This window comes from Netta rufina (assembly GCF_964035555.1).
Source record: "Netta rufina genome assembly, chromosome: 8".
NCBI classification, from domain to species: domain Eukaryota; kingdom Metazoa; phylum Chordata; class Aves; order Anseriformes; family Anatidae; genus Netta; species Netta rufina.
In genome coordinates this window covers 6,070,548-6,091,905 of record NC_140131.1, presented here as the reverse complement: position 1 = coordinate 6,091,905, position 21,358 = coordinate 6,070,548, and the positions used below count along the sequence as shown (strand labels likewise).

General features: G+C 36.9%; 1 protein-coding gene across 1 annotated transcript; it reads left to right on the top strand.

Moving 5' to 3' along the window:
* Nucleotides 1-27: 27 nt before the first annotated feature.
* Nucleotides 28-18,984, top strand: SCP2 (sterol carrier protein 2). Its single transcript, XM_084291266.1, has 16 exons — nucleotides 28-157; nucleotides 1,500-1,554; nucleotides 2,147-2,218; nucleotides 3,397-3,528; nucleotides 3,986-4,050; nucleotides 5,067-5,193; nucleotides 6,056-6,119; nucleotides 6,370-6,456; nucleotides 6,781-6,931; nucleotides 7,674-7,821; nucleotides 10,013-10,120; nucleotides 12,616-12,769; nucleotides 15,313-15,406; nucleotides 15,936-16,065; nucleotides 17,380-17,459; nucleotides 18,082-18,984. The coding sequence occupies exons 1-16, from the start codon at nucleotides 116-118 to the stop codon at nucleotides 18,175-18,177; spliced, it is 1,605 nt and encodes a 534-aa protein (XP_084147392.1). The 5' UTR covers nucleotides 28-115; the 3' UTR covers nucleotides 18,178-18,984.
* The last annotated feature ends 2,374 nt before the right edge of the window (nucleotides 18,985-21,358 follow it).

Below are 21,358 nucleotides of genomic sequence, written 5' to 3'. Positions count from 1 at the left end.
TGAGGAGGAAGGGGTGGGAAGGGGGCGGTGGCGGTGTCACGCCTCTTCGCTCGGTTCAGCTGCTGCCGCTATCAGGGGGTCTGTGAGGGAAGCCGGGGCCCGTGCTGCCGCCAGGATGAAGCGCCGGGTGTTCGTGGTCGGCGTTGGCATGACCAAGGTACGGCGCTGCCCGCCCGGCATCGGCCCCAGCACCGGCACTGGCACCGCACCGCGGGGCCTGGCTCGGCGGCGGCTCCCCCCGGAGCGTGCCTGAGGGGAGCTCGGAGCCGGTGCCCCTGGCGCCCTTCAAAGCCGAGCAGCTGCTTCAGGGGCTTTCCTAAAACCCAGCTCGGCGGGTGGAGCTGGACCGCTGGTGCTTGCTGGGGTAGTCAGCAGAAAGGACAGCTTTCAGAGCTTTATTTTGTTGCTGTGTGGGTAGGAGTGATGGTGTGGAAGAGGAGGGTAAAACTTGTCAGACTGTTACACCTGAGGCGTTTTATTATGAAGGGTTTTAGGATCGTATCCTTTCTCTAGTGTTAAACCTAAGAATGATGTGCTAAAAAACGAGCAAAACAATGTGGTGCTGCGTGTGCAGCTGTCAGGCACCCAGGCCATGCCCTTCGGTTTTGGAAATGGGTCACAGCAGCTGGGGGCATCTGAGAGGTTGCCAGTGCTCTGTTTTACCTCTTTATTAGCTCCAGTAACATCATTAAAACAGGTCTTGTTCAGACTTTGCAAGTCACTGACTGACGTTTCTCATGACCTTCGGCATGAAGGTTCTCAGCCAGAGTTCAGGAAAGGCAGCGCAGCAGAAAGTACGGCTAAGTGTTGCTGGGGAGGTAAGCGTAAGGAGACAGCATATTTCAATTTAATGACTGTGAACATCAAATAATTCGTAGAGCTGGAAGCAGAGAGATGATTTTTTTGAGCAGTGACGCTTTTGTAAATGACATAGAAAAGAAAACAAATGTGTTGGTGGACTCCAGCCGTGAGGGGCAAAGTCCGACGTTCCAATTCGTAGCAAAGTGGAGTAAGGCTTGGAAGGGAGGCTTGTGAGGAATTAAGTTCAGTGCAAAGAAAAAGTATTGTGAATAGGCGTAGAACAAAATAAAGTAGAATGGAAGTATTTATCAATGCATTTGAGAAGATAAAGTCATGGATTGTAATGCTTCAGTGAAGATGGCAGTTGTCCTCTGTCCCATCCACAGGCTTTGGCCAACATTATTGTCCATTGACGTACAAGTCTGAATCTTCTTTAAGACTGAGCAAAAATGGTCTTCTGCTTCCATAAACTTGGACTATGATTTTTTTTGAAGTCACGGCAGGGTCTTGGCAGTCACACCTGGGGATTGTGCAGGTTTTGTGTATGCACTTTTGGGTCAGTTAAATTGTTTGCATTTTTTTTCACCTGATTGTTCACAAACCTATTCCTGAGTCATCTATGTAGCTTTTAAGCATACCAATTGGAGCAATGGATGTATTGAATTTCACTGTGTTTTCTTTTTTTTTTTTCTTGTCAGTTTGTAAAGCCTAATGAGAAGAGCCCTGATTACCCTGACCTGGCTAAGGAGGCAGGTAATTTAATAATAATAATTAAAACACAACACATTTAGTTTGACTGCTGGCACATATTTTAAGTCTTAAACTTAATCTTCTTATTATACGTATGAAGGAACATCTGTTTAGTAAGTAGATACATATAAAAAGCAAATCTAAAACTGGTAAGAAGGAAAACTTTCACAAAATCTGTAGCTGACCTCTTAAAATCACTGTCTTCCAGTACTAAAGTTAAAAGGATAGCTTAAGATTGAATTAGACACTTAGATCATTTCATATCTGTCTGTACTACTGTAACGTATTTTTGTTGGGACCAGGTAAATACAGAATGGATTAGATAGCATTTTCTGGTAAAGGAACTTGCTTGAAACTCAAAATACTGCAAGACTGTCCTAAAGAGAGTTAAGATGCAGGACTTTTTTAACCATTCACATGATACAGTAAGGCATTTTTACACTTTTGGTGTTTATGCAGATGCATAAATTGTGCATACTAGACATAACAAGCAAGCCTAATTTGTGATAGCTGCTTTTTTTCCAACTCTTTTTATTTTTTTTTCTTCCCTTCTAACTTTTTTTTCCTTCCCTTTCCAACTTCTAAACTTTTTTAGGCCAGAAGGCTTTAGCTGATGCTGGGATTCCCTATTCAGCAGTGAAGCAGGCATGTGTGGGTTATGTTTATGGTGAGTAACATCTTTTGGTTGTGATACGGCCTCTGTAAGACTTACAGACATATGGATAAATGTTATCTACATCTGTGTGGATAAAGTATGGGGGATCCCATCAATTTCAGATAATAATATTTAATCACATCAATTTGTAGAACTGTATGAAACGTGTTTTTTTGGTAATTATTGTTATTTTTAATAAGCGTGGATCTATGTCTGTTTATTTGCGGACTTTACAGTTCTAGTTGCTGGTCATAAGAACTCCAAAAAACTGTCTTGCAAATATATTTTATACAAGTAGCTCTTTCCGCAAGGTCAGGTGGTATATTTATTCAACTGATGAAAAAAATTGCTTATTTTACTGTTCATGGCAATAGACTTGAAAACTGTAATATAGTTTTAATTCTTATTTGAGCATTGAGGCTGTACACTAGAGTGGGTATGTTTGTTTATCCAGTGCTCTTGAGTTTAAGAGTTATTTTGGGGATCAGCTGTGTCATTGTACTTTCAGCCCAAGAGCGTAGAAGATGATGAGGCTTAATTCTTAAGTGATATAGCTAAGTTCTGCTCTGTCAGATTCATAACTGTTTTAATCCCAGGGATACATTAAAAACATAACCATGAGTTAATGTATCATGTTAGCCTGTTGAGAGTATATACATTAGTATGGCTACAAATTAATGCTTCACAGCTGATGTAGACAAAACTGGGGTGTCCACATATCTATACAGGAGAGTTTTCCATTTAAGTACAGAACTATGAAATCCGATAATCTATGCAGAAGTACGGGTGAGAAATGTTAAATTAAACAACTAATTGAAATGAGTCAGAGTTAACCTTGACGTGCTTTATAGAAGTTCATCTAAGATCCGATTGAAAATGAAGTACTAATTTTATGACACCTGCAACAGCTTCCAAGTTGTGCTTCTGCAACCCTTCTGTCCAGTCCCATTACTTCCAATTGATTCACAAGTGGTTTCTGCAGAAGCAGGACAAACTTCTGTTTTTAAGGTCTGATTTTCATCTTGTTCCTAAGGCTCTTGTACTGTGCATACTTGGGAGAGGCTCGAGATGATGGTTCAAAATTTCAAGTTTACAGTTTAACCAGTAGCATTGTATACATGTAGTGGGATTTCTTTTAGCTAATGAAGCTTGAGTATGTACCTTACTTTATGTTATGTCTCTGTGTAAAGGTGACTCAACCTGTGGACAACGCGCCATCTACCACGCTTTGGGTTTAACTGGCATTCCTATCATTAATGTTAACAACAACTGTGCCACTGGATCTACCGCCTTGTTCATGGCCAGACAACTGGTAGAGGGAGGTGAGTTATTCTGCTCTACAGCCCAGTAATTCATACTTTTTACTTGTACAAATACAAGTTGTTCCTTCTGTTTCTGTAGTTCCTTTGTTGATTTTGATACTTTCTTGCACTTAATTCCTTATGCTTCTATAACAAAAACTGCAGTAACATGTGGAGTGATTATTCTAGTATTTGTGACAGAGGCATAAGTGCTTGATCATGTAAGGTAAATGCTCTTAAACTGTGGAGAACTGTTCAAACATAATCCCAGACCCTCTAGTGATCTCTTAATCTTCAGTATCAATGTTTTTGTATCAATGCCATTCCTAATCCAACTTGACTTGGTTTTAAAAATTAAGAAAGGAGGAAGAACAGCTGGTAGATGTTTATGGATATTTATTGTAACAAGATAACTGATAGGACATATTGTTGTTTATATCTAAGTTTTGTTTCAAATAGCCAAAAATTTTATTTTAAGGTTTGGCAGATTGTGTTCTGGCACTTGGCTTTGAGAAAATGGGAAAAGGATCCATTTCTGCAGGTGTAAGTGTCTGAAAACTTTATACATTTCACTGCAGCAGTAGATGGAAAACACCTCTTAATTCTCTGTGACATCCTTATAAATACCAGCAACTTTAACGTGTTCCTGTAGGTAATTAGAAGAAACCTTTTTTCTTTTGAATCACAGAAACTTGTAATGAGTTTTATGACTCTGATTACAGCTCAGATATGCAAATGTTGTATGTTTTAGAACTGATTGTATGTAGTCTGTCAGGCTTTTAGTACTTCACAAAGATATTTTTCAGTTGGGGTTAATAGGAAGTAATGAAAATACCAGGTAGAATACTGAAGCGTTGAGCATTTGATTCATCTTTCTCAAAATGACAGAGCAAATTAAAGAAAGAATCTGGGACTTTTGGCTTGATGCTTACTCGATTGACTAGTTAACATGCTTCCTCCAAAACTTAGGGCTTCAGTAAACCTTTCTTTCTGTCCCTTTCTAGTTTTTATTGGAGAAGTATGGGGTTTGTGTTTTGCTGTATGGCAAGTCTGTATCTCATTTAAGTACAGAACTATGAAATCCGATAATCTATGCAGAAGTATGGGTAAGAAATGTTAAATTAAACAACTAATTGAAATGAGTCAGAGTTAACCTTAATGTGCTTTATAGAAGTTCATCTAAGATCCGATTGAAAATGAAGTACTAATTTTATAACTTAGGATTATATTAACTATAGAGTTTTAAGTTGAGGTGAAAAATACCCAAAGTCCTCTTCTGAAAGCAGTGATAGAAATCAGATAGTGGTGGTCCTTGCCACAAATCAGTGTCATGATGACAATGCTAATCGTTTTCTGCTTGTTTACGCTCACAGTTGGGATATCATGAAAGCTTCAAAACATGTTGCTGAAATGCAACAAACATATAGTCTAGTGGAATTGTTAAAATACCAAAAAAAAAAAACACCTCTATTTTGCTTGAAATCCATGGCACTTTTGTGGGAATGTTGTAAACATGAGGAAATTATGACTTGCTTTTAAACTATTTTTCTTCTTTTTAGTTTATGGACAGAACTAATCCACTGGACAAACACTTGGAAATTATGATAGATAAATATGGCTTAGCAAGTGCTCCAGTAGCACCTCAGATGTTTGCAAGTGCTGGCAAAGAACATATGGAGAAATACGGTATTGTCAAAATATATTTTGCCATTATCATCTTTTAGTGAAGTGATTTAAAATATATACACTACAATTTCATTTAAAAAAAAAAGTATTCAGTGTTGTGTCTTTTACATGAGTGCTACAACTGCATAGTTGTACTGGGTGTAGGGTTGTCTCCAGAAAAGTAGGTGAGGGGTAGGCAAACAATACTATTGGGAAATAAAATTAAGCCTGTGATAGAGAGTCTGCTGGTTACCTTCATGGTATTGCTTGTGCTTCTGGAAGGTCTGTGCAATATGATTGCATAACTTTCTGCATTCTGTCCTTTTGTCTTAGGATGGGTAGGTAGGCTTGTGACTGAATTTTGTTACAAAAATTTTTGAGTGTTTGATTAAATATATAGGATTAGGCTATTGCCACTGTCGTTTCTCATACTTTCACGAGATAAGGGAATTGCCTCCCAGGTAGCATGTCCAGTCTGTTAAGCATGTTTTATTTACATGTATGTTTAGGCTAGTATATGGAAAAAAATAAGGAGTCCAATATTTCACCACAGCTGTTTTGTTCTGCTATGAAAATGAGTGTTCAAGTTCCAGCAATATAGTAATACCTCAAACAAAACATGCTTATTTTCTCTATGTTATGCTACTGAGTGTTAAATGTCCAAGCATGATGTTCTGTTAGCTAAAACTTAATCAGTATTAGTAGTCTTTATCTAGTTTTTACACCTATGGTGAGTTCTAAAGAAAGTTTCAAAACAATGAGTCTCTTGTAGAAATGCTTGTGAAGGTCAACTTCTTATGACACTAATATAATATTTTAAAAGTTATGATAGCACTGTCTGTGTAAACCAGGTATTTTAACACAGCTTGCTTTCTCCTTCCAGGGACAAATCCAGAATACTTTGCAAAAATTGCATGGAAGAATCACAGTCATTCAACCAACAACCCGTGAGTAAAGCATTCCACCTCAGTATTAAACATCTGTTGCTGCTACAAAATTCATGCAAAATTGGATATTATTTTAGAAGTACCTAGCAGAATATATTCTTTATTATGAAATGGGAATTATACCCAGAATAAATTCTTTATCCTATATCTTGTATTTAGTAAAAACAGCTATACAGTTCCCTGATGATATATTGATAAGGGTTATAACTGAAACTAAAAATAGCATCTTTTTTTTTTTTTTTTTTTTAAGGTATTCCCAGTTCCAAGAGGAGTATACGTTAGATGAAGTTCTGAATTCTCGCAAAATTTTTGATTACTTGACTGTCTTACAGTGTTGGTAAGGAAGTGACTTAGCATTGTGAAATAAATCTTGATACTCTGACAAATGTGGTAGCACACCTATTTAAATAAGCCTGTTTACTTCTAAATTAAAAGTTACAGATCATTTTAAATATTTTCTGCTTTTTAGATGTCACAGTGTTCAATTGTTGTATAAATATTACTGAAGCATTAAAAATTGAACGTTTCCTCCAAACACTCCTGAAATCCTTAGTTTCAGTGGTATCAGCCAAAACATTTTTTTTCTTTGTTTTCAAATGTACTTCTATGGAAGACTGACATTAATAATTTAGAATGATGACATTATTTTCCTTTCAATTAGTCCAACAACAAATGGTGCTGCAGCTGCAGTTCTGGCTAATGAGGAGTTTGTGAAAGAGCATCATTTACAGTCTCAAGCTGTGGAAATTCTAGCCCAGGTGATGGCTACTGATTATCCAAGCACATTTGAAGAGAAAAGTTGTTTGAAGATGGTAGGTATACCATCCTGTATTCTGTGATGTTTGGAATTTCCTTTATAATACTTGAGAGTCCTAATGATCCTGTAGACATTTCTATGTCAGTAAGCAAACAAGTTATAATTAATGTAAAAAGACTCATTTGGACAGGTGGAGTGGACAAACAGTACAGTTATGCAATAACAGTAAGAAATCTATAAGTATTTAAAATCTAGTTTTCAACAAATTATTTAGAGGCTACCTATTAACAGTTTGAACAGAAAGAAACATAGTTTATCTCATGTGAACCTATTTTACTTATGTCTGTGCTGTATTGGAACTGAAATACTATGTCATGTATAGTCATGATTGCTTAAGCAGAATGAACAGAAAGACTTGAACTGCAAAATTTAAATCCCACTGCAAACTGACCAAAATAATTGGATTAAAGTTAAACCATTAGAATACCCACTAGAGACAAAGCCACGCAAAGGAGCAATTTGGCTAGTAAGCGAGGTTGAGAAAATAAAGGAAATGCCCCAGAAAAGTTTCTGCATGCTAAGAACTGGTTTAGAATGTATTATTTCTTTCTATATAATTCATACTATGCGGAAATTAAAGGCTATGATATAAGATGCATTGAAGTACATTAGAATGCCACCTGTGACAGGTTATTTTCACTTACAGGATAAAGAGAGGCACATTAAAAATTAAGCATAGAAATGAAATCAATTACTTCTTTAATGATATTTTAACTTGTGATTTGTTCTTCTTACAGGTTGGTTATGATATGACTAAAAGAGCTGCAGAAAAATGTTTTGAACAAGCAGGTCTACAACCTACTGATGTTGATGTGATTGAACTCCATGACTGTTTCTCAGTTAATGAGTTCATTACCTATGAAGCTCTTGGACTCTGTCCAGAAGGTAATAGCATCAGTGAAGATCATTGTTTTAATAAAATGGGCAGTGTTAAAAATATCTTTTTAGCCTCTTCCTATAATTAGAACGTTGAGTTGTACGTTAGACATCTTATATATTTGAATATCTTACTGCTAACCTCCTAAGAGGAAAAAGCAAGCTAGCAATGTAGTAACATAAAGAAGACCAATAAACTGTAGAGTTCATTTAACAAGTTACTGTGACTTCTAGAGAAGTACACGAGACAGATTAAAGTGTTGGACAGCTATACAAAATCATATGGCTAGCTTGTGCAGGAGTAGCTCTTCTAAGCAAGCAGGACAAGGAGATTAAGAACTCTAATCTTTCTCAGAATTACAACCTTTTTCAGGGATATGTTCTTATTTACCCTGAGATTTCCACCCATCTTTGTATTTCCTTTTGAGGAAGATAAAAATAAACAAGAATTACCCATAGAGGGCCTAAACAAGTTATCTGACTTTGTGTCTTTTAAAAATCTTGAAACATCTTTGTCTTTAAAAATAGAGAGAATTTTTTGCAGAGGTTCTAAAATGAATTATATAACAATGCTCATCTGTCTAAATTAGTGTAATGGAAATTAATTTTATGCATATAAGTCAAACTAATGAAGTTTTCAGTTTAAGAGGTTTTAGTTTGATTTCAAATAATTAATTGAACTGCTACTTCAGTATTTAATCTATTCAAATGCCAAATTATTCATCTGTTGCATAGATAATCATCTGATACAGTCTTTCTTCAATTTGTTTTTAAGCATTTTGAGAAAATATCATATACTGTCACTAGATGGTGTGTTGTATTAAGTCTGAGTATTCTCAGTGAAACAACTTCATAGGTCTTCAGGAAAGTTTCTTTTATGTGTTTGAAGGTCTTCTAATGCTTGCCGTTGAATGCTTACTCTTTACTGCCTTTGCTGTATTTTTATGATATCTTCAGTAATATGGAAAATTATTGACATTATTTAATATACTTTAAGCATTTTAGCTTAATTCCTTTAATAAAAAATGCAGTATAATTCTAATGGTTCTTGTCTATTTGACTAATGATTTTTGTATATGGTAAATTGGTAACTATTTAATTCTGCAGTTCTCTCCAACTTTTAGTCTGACCTCAAAGTATGTGAAACTTACCTTGGAAGCTTGGAAGGACAGACTAATTAAGACTTAGAGATTAATGGAATGGTATACATTTGTAGATTTAGATGTGCAAGACTAACCTGACATTCTCATTTAAGGGCAGAAGTATGTTGTAAATACAGGAAATGCAGCAATTTGTTTCTTGTTTGTTTTTTTTTTTTTTTTTTAGGTTTTTATTTTTACACTGACATTAGTCAAATAGGTTGAAGAAGCTGGTACAAGAATAAAAGACCAAGGAACTAGTTAAGGGGAGAATTGTCTGCTGGAGGATTGGGAACTAATAGGCTGGATGCTAAGTAATCCTAAGCATTAGTCATATGAGTGATTATTTTATTTGGTATATTAATGTTTTAATGCAGCCCAAGATACAGTTAGCCTTCATTGTGGCAAGGGCATGTTGTTGGGTCATGTTCAGCGTTGTGCCCAGCAGGACACTTGTGTGACAGAGTTGTCAGTTCGCTCCCTGCTTCTGCAGGGATATGCTTTATTTATTGATTGATTGATTTATTGATTTTGCAAATTAAAATCTCGCACTTAATGTTTTGAGAAGTGTGATGGTACCCAGATGAAGCTTCGTAAGCATGAGCTCTTCAGTGTTGATAATCTTGCAAGTAATCTCTATTGGAGATAAATAAAAATATATTAACAGCAGTTGCAAATTACAATTAGCCTTTCTTTTACAAAAACATAATGTTCATTGTAGTTTCATTAATAAAGCAATGAATAGCTTCATTGTGTTGATTCTATCATACTACTGTATAACAGTAAAACAGTTGAACTGCTAATTAAAAAAAGCCATCAGATACTAGCCATTTTGCTTCTTTTTCACATTACTGTGGAATCCACATTCTTTCTCCAGAAGCATCAACAAGTCTCGTTAATGTTTAGCAAATTTCAGTCTACCCTTTGTAAAATGTGTGATATCTGTATTTCTTATTGACTGCGAGGAAGTATTTGCAGCATCTTTGCTTAGTGCCAGTCGAAATGAAAAACAATTTTTATAAAATAATGAACACTTTTCTTTTATAAATACTGTTCTCTAGGAAAAGCATGTGAACTGATTGACAGAGGAGACAATACTTATGGAGGAAAATGGGTTGTGAATCCTAGTGGTGGCTTGATTTCAAAGGGACATCCACTTGGTGCTACAGGTAATGCAAAAATATTTTATTTAGTCATGCAGTAAGATATGAGATACTGTTCTTGACCAGACAGAAGCTTCCCACTTGTATTTGTGTGAAAGAAATGAGGATTTCAGGAAATTAGGAGGAGCTCTGGAGTTGATTCTCATTTCTGACTAATGCAAGTATTAGGGCAAGTTGACCATGCAGAGTTGCTCAAACCAAAAGACTTGGAGTGTGAGTTAGATCATTAATACTTGTTTAATTTGATAGAGCTGTTTTTCTGTTGATATTAAAGCAACCTACGAAACAGCTTTTTTTTTTTTTCCCTCTAAATAATTGCTTAATGATACAACTTCTGATGATTATAGTTTCAATAACTATTTTCATATGTAGTCATACTTCAAAATTCAGATTTTGGAGATAGTTATCACATTGGAATAGCTTGTACCATTGTTAGCTGTAATAAAGCTATTTCTGTGAAGTCTTGGATGTCAAAATATTTATCTGATGTTATTACAACAGAAGTTCACTGTTAGTCGCTGTTTCCCAGCAACATAAGTTTTCCTATTTTTTTTCTTTTTTTTTTTTTTTTCCCTATCTATGCTTTTTTAAGCTATCTGTGCTTGCTTCCATGAAATGCCTCTTGAATAACATGTTTGAATTTGTGAGGATAATTCACCTTCTTTGCTTGCAAAAGATTACATGGCAGAAAGCTGGAGACGAAACCTTGAAAAACAACAAACCTTGACCTAAATAGCTGTAATATCTAGATAATCCCCAGTTAATTTGGGGGGGGGAGTATTAGAAAACGTTGGAAGAAGAACATTCTCATGTTCTCATTCAACTGGAATCTGACTAGATATAAGAATTCCATTCCTAGGTATGTGTTAATATTTTGTCATTTCTACAGTGATAAATGTAGAGGCAATTACTGGTATTTGTGCTTCTCTCTATTTCAGTGGATTGAGGGGGAGAGCCATTAAAATGCAGAAAATTACATGTCTACAGGCAGTCAGGTTAATTTCACTATAAATCAGTCTTGAGGATAGCTATATGCTAATCAGAGGTCATATAAGTCATCTTAATTTTCCAAACCACTCCAGGGCAGGTTGTCCCATGGTACACGTTCTCTCCTTGAAGCTAAGAGTGTGTGTATGGAACCTGCTAACTCTCATAAATGACTGGAATTATAAAACTTCTTACTCATCCCTTCCTTAATGTATAGCTTGGCAATGTGTAAAATTCAGTGCATAAAATGCAGGTTCTGCCTGTCTTGCCCAAAGGACTGTGTAGCTGCCTATGGCAAGGGACAGGGTTCTGTGGATGGTAAGGGGGAAGAAATGTGAACTGGACGAGAACTGCAGAAATGGCTGATGGAGTGGTAGGGGGAAGGAAAAGGTAAATGTAACCTTGAAATCAAGACTAGTGAAAAGGAATTCATGTTTGTTTTCAGCCTCCCAAAATAATCTTTCTGGTTAGCTGAGCTCTAAAGACTTCACATTCTCAAATCATACTGCATGTATTCATGTAATATCTTATTAGGGAAGGAAGTTCATGGAGTATACCTGTTAGCGTTACTTCCTTACATTAATGACCTTGGTCCAGCAGTAGTTTTAAATCACAGTTGTGTATTCTAGGACTCTTCTACAGTATACTATGTTCTAATGTATCTAGTATATATACTAGATACTATATATATATATAGATATACTATATACACTAGATATAGTATATATCTAGTATATATACTAGAGTATATATAGTGTATATATATACTATATCTATATATACTATATATATATACTATATATATATACTATATATATATATATACTATATACTAGATATAGTATATATACTAGATCTAGTATATATAGATATAGTATATTTATCTATATATAGTATAGGTATAGTATACTACTATATCTTCTGTTGTAGTATAGTGCTAACTTGTTATGGTCATTTTGAATAGTAGGCATTTGTAGTGTGGAAGAAAAAAAAAAGTTTTCAGAAGATTGTCACAGTTTTCTGTTACATTTAGCACGTGAATTCAAATTTCTACTCAGAGATGCATGCCACGATGGTGAGGTGAGCTTAATGCGTGCTTCTGAGGTACTTGGGGTAGATGTTAGAGCATTGCTCTAAGGATGTGGTAGCAGATGTGTTTGCCTTGAAACAGGAATGGTTGTCATGAGTTTATGTCTTGGAGATTCAGAAGTCAGTGCTGAGTTGTGTTTGATAATTATTTTTAAGACAGCGCGCACTGACAGCCCAGAAGATACTCTCCTGTGAGGGATGGAGGTCTGGTAGCAAAGTGTGAGGTGCATAACCTGAGCTTTACACTGGAGCCCACCCAGCTGCATTGTTCGTGTGTGTGTGCGTGTAAACACCATAAACACCACTTTTCCCCACAGCCCCGCCGGAGCCGCCCCGACTCGGTCGGTCAGCGCTCCCCTCAGGGGCCGCTCCCCGGCGGGAAGATGGCGGCGGGGCGGCGACGCGCTCTGTGCTCCATCTTTCAGGCCTGGCGCAGTGCGCCGAACTCTGCTGGCAGCTGCGCGGCCTGGCCGGCGGGAGGCAGGTGCCGGGGGCGAAGGTGGCGCTGCAGCACAACCTGGGCCTGGGCGGCGCGGCGGTGGTGACGCTGTACGGCATGGGCTTCCCCCCGGCCCGCAGGTGAGACCCGGCCCCGGCCCCCTGCGCCGCCCCCGGGGAGGGGGGGGACAAGCGAGGCCCGGCCGAGCTGAGGGGGTCGGGGCTGGCCTCGGAGCCGAGGCCTCCTTTGGGGTGTAAGGCGGCGTCGCCTTTCTGCCCCGAGGTCTCCAAATGTGCCTTTTTCTACCTCAAATTTAAGGGTTGTCGTTGCGCTCCCCGCTGGGAAGAGCTGTGGCGGAAAGCTGTGCCCTCACGGTGTTGGGGACCCGCAGCTGTAGGCGGAGGTTGTGAGTTAGAGCCGGGCAAACAATGCGCAGGGGGAGCTTCGTGGGCTAAAAAGAGCAAAATGGCCCGTTTCTGGCCCGCGTGATGCCCTCCGCCTTAAATTAAGGACAAATCTAGTGTTTGGAGGAAAAAGTAAAATGCAAAAATCAACCCTCAAACCACTTTTCTAAGAAGAAAGCAGGATTTGAAGAAATTAATTGAATCTAGGGCCTTGTCAAAAAAAAGAAAAAAGAAAAAAAGTGCAGCATCTGTCAGAATAGAGTGATCAATGCTTTCACTGATAAAATTGGTACTATTGTGACTTCATGACAAATTGGGTCTCCCCTGTATGTGTTACATGGGGTATTCTAAGTACCTGCTAAAATTCAGGCATGTTATTGATTTAGTTCTGGCAAAAATATTTTTATTTGGAATTACAGCCTGATTCAGAGCAAGAAGAGAATGCTGCTATGAAGCGCTCTCAGTCTGCTCTAATTGTAAGCTAAGATGGACAGGAATTGAGAGAAAATACAAAATTTTTTAATTATATCAGCATCTCAGAAGAGGCTTTTTTAATATAGTTTCCTTTGCATTTTCACTTTGCACCTTGTTTAGAAAAATGGAGCTACTATTTGTGGATGTTTTGTTTGGGGGTTTTAAAGCTTAACACCGATATTTTACACTTTTTCTAAAAAACATTGAGTGCTAAAATGTGTCATGGTGGGCTTCCAGAAAGAAATATTCCCCTCCCAACTCACATTTTTAAATGTCTATTTTAGCTGGACAGTTCCTGGGGCATGACAATAATCTGTGGAGTGGGTAATGAGAGCAGCAATTGAATTTTGAGGGGCTTCAGCAAGTAGCTTTTTGTAGTGTAGTGTCAGAAGCTGTAATCCTGACACTTCCTTAGTCTGCAAGGAAGAAGGACAGGCCATGTGAGAAAATGTGTGTGATAGGGGAAAACTTGGGTCTTCTCACGGGATCTCTTCAAACATGCTTACAAAATGTGAGTGGGTGTTGGTATACAGTTTTAAGTCAGAAGGGAGATTTGTAGTTAATACACTTTTTTCCATTGCATTGAGGTTTATCTTTAAAAAAAAAAAAAATAAAAAAGCTTGTAACTTTACAGAACAGGGAATCTGTTGCTATATTTACATCATTAACCTTGAGATGCTGAAAGTAGTAGTGCCTTCCTGTCAGTCAGGAAAAGCTTTGCTTGTATAGATGATGCTTCTCTTGAAGAAATTGTCTTACTTACTACAGGTGATTTGACCTTCATCAGTATTGAGAATTTTCTTAACTCTTTCTTCAGTGCAGAGAAATCTTAGCAATAATAACGTCTCTTACATTATGAGGCTTAGAAACCTTCACTTCTCCCAAAGGCTTTGTATGTGGGAAATACCTGGCACAGGGAGTTGCACTAATGCACAAAAGACTTTGGAATGAAACAGTGCAGCTGATCTGTTCATACCCCACTTATGTAACTGAACGTTGGGCATTGCATAAGTAAGGCAAAGGTGGTGGCATTTTATGGTTATGAAGATATTTCATACAATTTTTTTCTACAACAGTGCTCGGGGACCTAATCATTAGATTGAGATCTAGCCTGTAATTAGTGGCTTTAGTAGGAGTTGCCAAGAATTTATATCACGGTAAATGATAGCAGAACTTGATTCATTTTGGATCAGTTCTTAAAACAAATCTGCTTTTTTGTTGATACCTTACAGTTTTACATCCTGTTACTACAACCTTAGTTTATTAGCAAAATTGTGCATTGTCTTCAAATGACACAGTCCCTACTATTGTGGACATAGCAAACCCCTACAGGGATACTTCCCTCTTAGTACCACACAGATAAGTGCTAGCAACGTTTTATAAGTGATTCTGTCACTTGAACTTTTTTTAATAAGACTTTGAAATAATTTGACCAGAAGTAGTTACTAAGTAAGATGGCAGAAAGGAGGACCACTTCAGGAAATACGACAGCAAAACTTCTGGATTAATTTCCTAAAGAACTTTGTTTTATAAAAAAAAAAAAAATAGTTCTTGAGATGATGCATACGCTGTTTGTGCCTTCACACACAGCGTGGCAATGGAGTTGGCTGATAGTTGAAGGGATTGTAATGCAGACTGTCTAGCCCATCAGAAAGTAAGCTTCGCTTAGATAAGAAGTAGTTGCTCTGTATTGCTTGAACTGTTGCAGTGTGGCTGTTCACAGTGGTTTTAGGCCTATTCACAATAATTTGAAGGTGTTGAAAATATGATTAAAGATATATTAATTATTTTTTTTTGCATTTCAGCACTGGTCGTGTTGCAGCTGTGCCTCTAAGTGCAGCTGTTGATGGATTTAAGTCACATTTGGTCTTCAAAGAGATTGAAAAGAAGCTCGAAGAGGTATTTGACTACTACTTTTGCCTGTAATGCCTTTTTAATTTATGACAGAACATGTGCAAAACCTGAAGGAAATACAATAGCATAAGTCACTTTCTTAGCACTTCTTGTTGAAACAAATATTACAACTTTAATCTTCACTGTCCAAAGTCTTTATCTTCTGTACCATCATTGTAAAGGATTTCTTTTTATATAAGAATATTTCAGTGAAGGCAAGTTTAGGTCATATGCGAGGAGGTTGCTAACTAACACAAGTTTGGTGTCTGTTGCATGCTTTGTAAATGTAATTAAAAGAAGAGAGAACATTTTGTGAGACCTACAGCAAGACAAGATTTAAGATAGTTGTTTGTTTGTTTGACAGATTTTAATAGAGATAATGTTTTTTTTTTCTTAAATGTTCAAATTAAGCTTAGTAGAGGGAAACAAATATTTTTGTTAGTAGAAAAAGATGTTTTTAAGAAGTATTCTCTGTTTCTATTTTAAAATTCCTTTAAAGAAAATGAATAATGTGCACATTACGTGGTCATTACAGGAAGGAGAGCAATTTGTCAAGAAAATTGGTGGTGTCTTTGCCTTCAAAATAAAAGATGGTCCTGGTGGGAAAGAAGCAACTTGGGTAGTAGACGTGAAAAATGGAAAAGGCTCTGTGGCGATTAATTCAGGTCAGTGTTACTATATCACTGCAGAAAATACATGAAACGAATGTAAAGATTATCAGTTCATACTCTGCTAAAGCAGAGTAGTGACCTTGAACAAAACTGGGGTTAGAGCTACCTTAATTTTTAAGTTTTCTTATTTCCAATACTTTAATCCATGACCTTTAAGATAAAAATTTAAATCTGTTCTACTGTAAATTTTGTTTGATTAGTTGCATATTTTCTTAGAGGCTCCAGACAGATGTGTCACATGACTCCTGCAAGAACTAGAATACAAAACCAAAACTTTTTTTTCTAGTCCAGTTACTTCTCTTCTGCAGCTAGTTAAGCAATAAAATGACGGATTTCAATACTGCACTAGCTGACATAAACTTCAAGGTCCATCTTAAAAAAGGCAGATATATATATATATAAGACCCAAGGACTGGTGGGTTTCAATTAAAAGTATTGGAAACAAATGATTTGAACACTTGCTATAAAAGTGTCTTGTTTAATACCTGCATCCTATTACTGTAAATAAAAAGACAAAGACAACAGTCTGTCCTCAGAATCTTACATATCTATGAACATGCATCATAAAGCTTATAAAGCTTTTAATTAAAAATGTGAAAGGAGATTTTAGATTTCATTTGAATTCATTTGTTTAAGATATTATAGAAAGAAAAGTACTGTTCCCTGTTGTTCATACAACATTTTGTCATAATGTGATGACTGTAGGAAAAAATGGGTGCAGATTTTAGCCCATTGTTACATGTATTAATACTTACATCTGAGCTTCCAAAAGTATCTTTCAAAGCTCATTTCTGGGAAGAAGATGCTAGAAGCTTCTGGATTTGAATTAATTCAGCTGAGAACTTCTAGAAGGCACATGTTCCCACTGAAGAACGGGGCAGGAAATGCATGAAATGTCAGTGATAAATATCTTCACTGTGTCACAGGGGAAGATGCGTTTATTCTAAGTTGGTCTTAATACTAGAAAATTTAAGCTTGATAAAACTTAAGATGACTGTGAATACCTGAAATTAACATTATCTGATTACAAGGTTTTTATTTTTTATTTGTAATGAATAAACTCGTTTAGCACCTTTCAGAAAGGCCCATCTTTCTTCAGTGCTGGGATGGTCTGTGCTACAAGGTGCCACAGGTTTCTGTTGGCTATTAGGTGATCTCTTGCTGATACTTTTTAATGGCCCTTACCTTGTAGGTACTTGAGATACCTTAGTGCTGAACTGTAGTATCAACAGATTGTTCAGGGAGTTGTAGTTTGTGTTACTGTTCTGTTTCTCAGTTTAAATCTTCGTTGTCGACTCCGTCTTACAGATAAGAAGGCGGATTGTACAATTACAATGGCTGATGCTGATCTGTTAGCTCTGATGACTGGCAAAATGAATCCTCAGACAGTAAGTACAGTGAAGATGAAAGGATAATAGTACTGATATTTTGGGGGCTTTTTTGGGCATATTTAAGGTTTTTGATTGTTTGCTTGTTTGTTTTTTTAATAAATCCACTCTTCCAAAACTGCCATGGCTGATCTGAAAAAGGGAGAGTTCTTAACTCTCTGAATAAGTCAGTCTTTGCTTCTCTCAATAAACCTGACTTCAGCAGTTTCTACTCTTCTGAACAAGTATTGTCTCAGACATCCTTTGCATAATCCAGAAGCGGATATAATAATGTTTGATCTGCAGAGAAAGGGGGAAGCTACTGTTTGCCATGTGACTTCAGATAGGAGGAATGTCAGCCCTCTGTTTGGACTGCTTTCTGATAATGCAAGAAAAATGCTATTATCGAATTTATTCTCTCTAGGTCTCACAAATATAAACTTTCTGAGGTTATTATTCAATCTTTCAGTGTCAGAAGATAGAATTATACAATAATGTGAGGTGTCTGCTAGAACTACTAGAATTATAATACTGCAGACCAAGACCTGCACATATATAATAGCCTATAACTTTGGGGAGGGGTATGTTTGGGGTAATGTGTTGTATTGCATTTCATACAGTTTTTTTCTTTTGTTTTTTTTAGGCTTTCTTTCAAGGTAAATTGAAGGTTTCTGGGAACATGGGCATGGCAATGAAACTTCAGAACCTACAACTTCAGCCAGGCAAAGCTAAACTTTGAGCTTGCTAAAGTAAACAGTCAGTACTTGATACTCTTGACAACAGATTAGAATGAAACTAGACATTGACAATATGGCAAAGGCTGGGCTTGATTGGACCTCTCTCACCTAAATTCTTTGGTTAGAGACCTTAATTCTCTTAATCAATTCCGTCGGTTTGTATATGGCAAAGATTTTTAGGCTAAGCTTGAGGCACTAACTCTTGCAAATGGTATATGGTGGGTATCATGGAAACAACATTTTTGTTATAATCTGTAAACAAAAATAAATTATAAAACTTAGAGTTGAATGAGGCTGCTTATTATTGTTCAGGTTAGTTGGGAAGAGAGTGAGGAAGGTTACAGATAGTTTGACAAATCAATTAAAGTTGCATTTTTAAAAGACTAATAGCAGGTCATGCAAATGCTTTCAGACTCACATTCTAACAAATTTGCTGCTGCTTAAATTAAAATGGTCTTATAAAGGGGATCTCCAACAACATTTTTTTTAGAATAGGCTTTATGAATTTGCTATAAAATACTTTTCTTATTATGACTTTGGAATTAAAACAAAACTACCCAAAATTAGGTAGCAACTAAAATGTTGCTTTAAGATTTGTAGCATTTGATTATACTTAGCCCTCAGTAAAGATATGGTTTGCTAGGAGAGCAGAGAGGGAATGTAACCAATATTTACCTGTTTTCTCCTGAGAAAATCTGGTGTTGATCATTATGAATTTCTTATCAGTAATGTAAAAGCTTTAACTTTTGTTTTGGGAAAATGTATTCTGGTTGGAAGTTTAATAGAAAATTAAATATACTTTTCCTGTTCTCCTGTGTATCTCTTCCTTGGATTTATATGCAGATGTCATGTTCATGTATTGAGCATTTGGTGTGGATCATCACTAAGGGCTCCCAGTTACACCTTTGGTTTTTTTTTCTTCTTCAGCTACTCTCCATAGGTACTCCCTAAACTGTAAACTGTCCATTACGTGCACCTCACACCCACTACGTGGGACAGAACTGAGAAACTTTTACTTCCCTCATAATAAAAATGAGATGACTCAAGCCAGTCTTTCTGCTTATCCGGTGTGGATGGTTAACAGTCAGATTCCTGGACAGTAAGAATGGCTATACCAAATTAGACCAAAATCCATCTAGCCCGTTATATTTTCTGCCTGTTGATGCCTTGGAAAGAACATTAAGATGGCCAAAACATCTGTTTACCCAGAATACACTGCTCACTGCCATTAATTATTTTTCAGCTCACAGATCTGAGCCAGAAGTGGTGTGTCAGTACGTAAAGTCCTTGGTGGGTGGCTCTTTCATTGATTCATCCAGTCTCTTAAAATCCTTGACAGCTTCTTAGCATGTGTCAAGAATTTCAGTAGCTTGCCTACAGGTTATCCCAAGTCAAATTTATTCATTCATTCATTTATTTTACCTTTCACATTGTGGTTTTATTTTACAACTCTAAGTGGTTGTTTTTTTTTGTTGTTGTTTTCCTGGAAGAAACAGTGAATGACTTGGTGACACTCCTGGTTTTTAGCCTTTCCCTACCCCTTTCAGGCTTCACAGCTTAAAGAAGATAACAGTCTATTTAACTGTGCCTTGTGGAGAGCCCCTTGTAAACTTCTGGCCACCCACGTATCCTTTCCCTACATCACATTCTAATTGTCTCATGTTAAAGTGCTTTCCAGATACAAGAGCAATGATGCTCTTTCTCCTTTTATGTTTCTTCCCTAATTCTTGTCATTTGCTTTTCTGACCACGACTAGTTTTTGAGCTGACTTTTTCATAGATCCTTTATAACTAAGGTCTCTCATTTTCTTCATTGCTTCTGCACTGTGAAGCTGGGACTTTTTTTTTTTTTTTTTTTTCCATGTGCATTGCTTTATTTATCTTGAATTTCAACTTTTTTTTCCTGTCAGTGTTCAGACCTGTCTGGAGCTCTTGTACTTGTTCCTTGCCTTTAACATATGGATGAATCAGCTTGTATCACCTCACTATTCATCTCCTTTTCAGAGGCATTAGCTTGGTACTGAATAGGACAGATGTGTCCTTTCTCCACAGAAAACTTTTTAAAATCAGGTCATATGAATCAAGTTTCTTGTTGTACACTTCTTTATTGACTTACCTTAAGGATTGTAGTAGGTAGGAGGAGTCAAGCCTCAAACCAGCTTTTCACAATGTAACATTTATTAAAGCATCCACTACTGTTCCTAAATTTTAGCCATTTATCTCGTAGGCTAAAACGAAGAGGCGTTACAGGATTGCAGTGTAATCCAGTTTGTTCTCTGCAGAGTTACATATACAGCCTTTCATCAGCAAGCTTTGCTGTCCTTTTGACATCTGTTCAGCTTGCATTGTTATGCAAGCTAAGAACCAACTTCTACAAGAATTTTGAGCACAGACATGACTTTCTCTTGTCACTGTTTAATTAATAAAGCCATCTCAACTATTCTGGTTTAAGACACTGCTTCTCCATGCAAAACACTGAAGTGAATATCATGGTAAAAAAAGTATTATTCAATATATTGCCTTTTAAATGTTTCTTATTTTATATTGCATATTGTTTATGATTCTTGGTGAATCATCTTTCATCTCCTTGAGCTGATCAAAGTCAGTAATTACCTGATGCTGTGGTGAGCCAGTTTATGAAGCTATACAGACAGAAACAAGTTTACAGGATTTCGATGAGTTCCTGATGGTCTAGCTCCATTTGGAATGGGATGAGAGCAAATCCACCTGCAAGTTGTGATAGCTTTTTTAGGGGGGCGGGAGGGAGGCAGTGCAGAAATAACTTTGGGGTTTATTTGATACCAAGAGAAAGAACATCCAAGTCCGAGATCCCAACCTTCAGAGAAATCTCTAGGTTTGTACAGGCTCAGGATCTTCAGGTTTAATCGCTTGCAGATACAATGTTGTTATAACAAAACGTGCATAAATCAGCTTTACATATTTAGTTCACTTACTATATAAGCTAGATGGACTAATGCAGAGGTGAGCACAGCCTACTTTCTCTGCTTGGGAGTAAGATTCTGTATTTCCCTCTGTTCCTCCAAACATCTAACCTAAATTTTACCTCTTTTAATTTAAAACCATTCTCCCTTGTCCTGTCATTATCTAACTGAGCAAAAAGTTGATCTCCATTTTTTTTATAACCCTCCGGTAAGTATTGAAAAGCTGCAGTAAGGTCACCCCT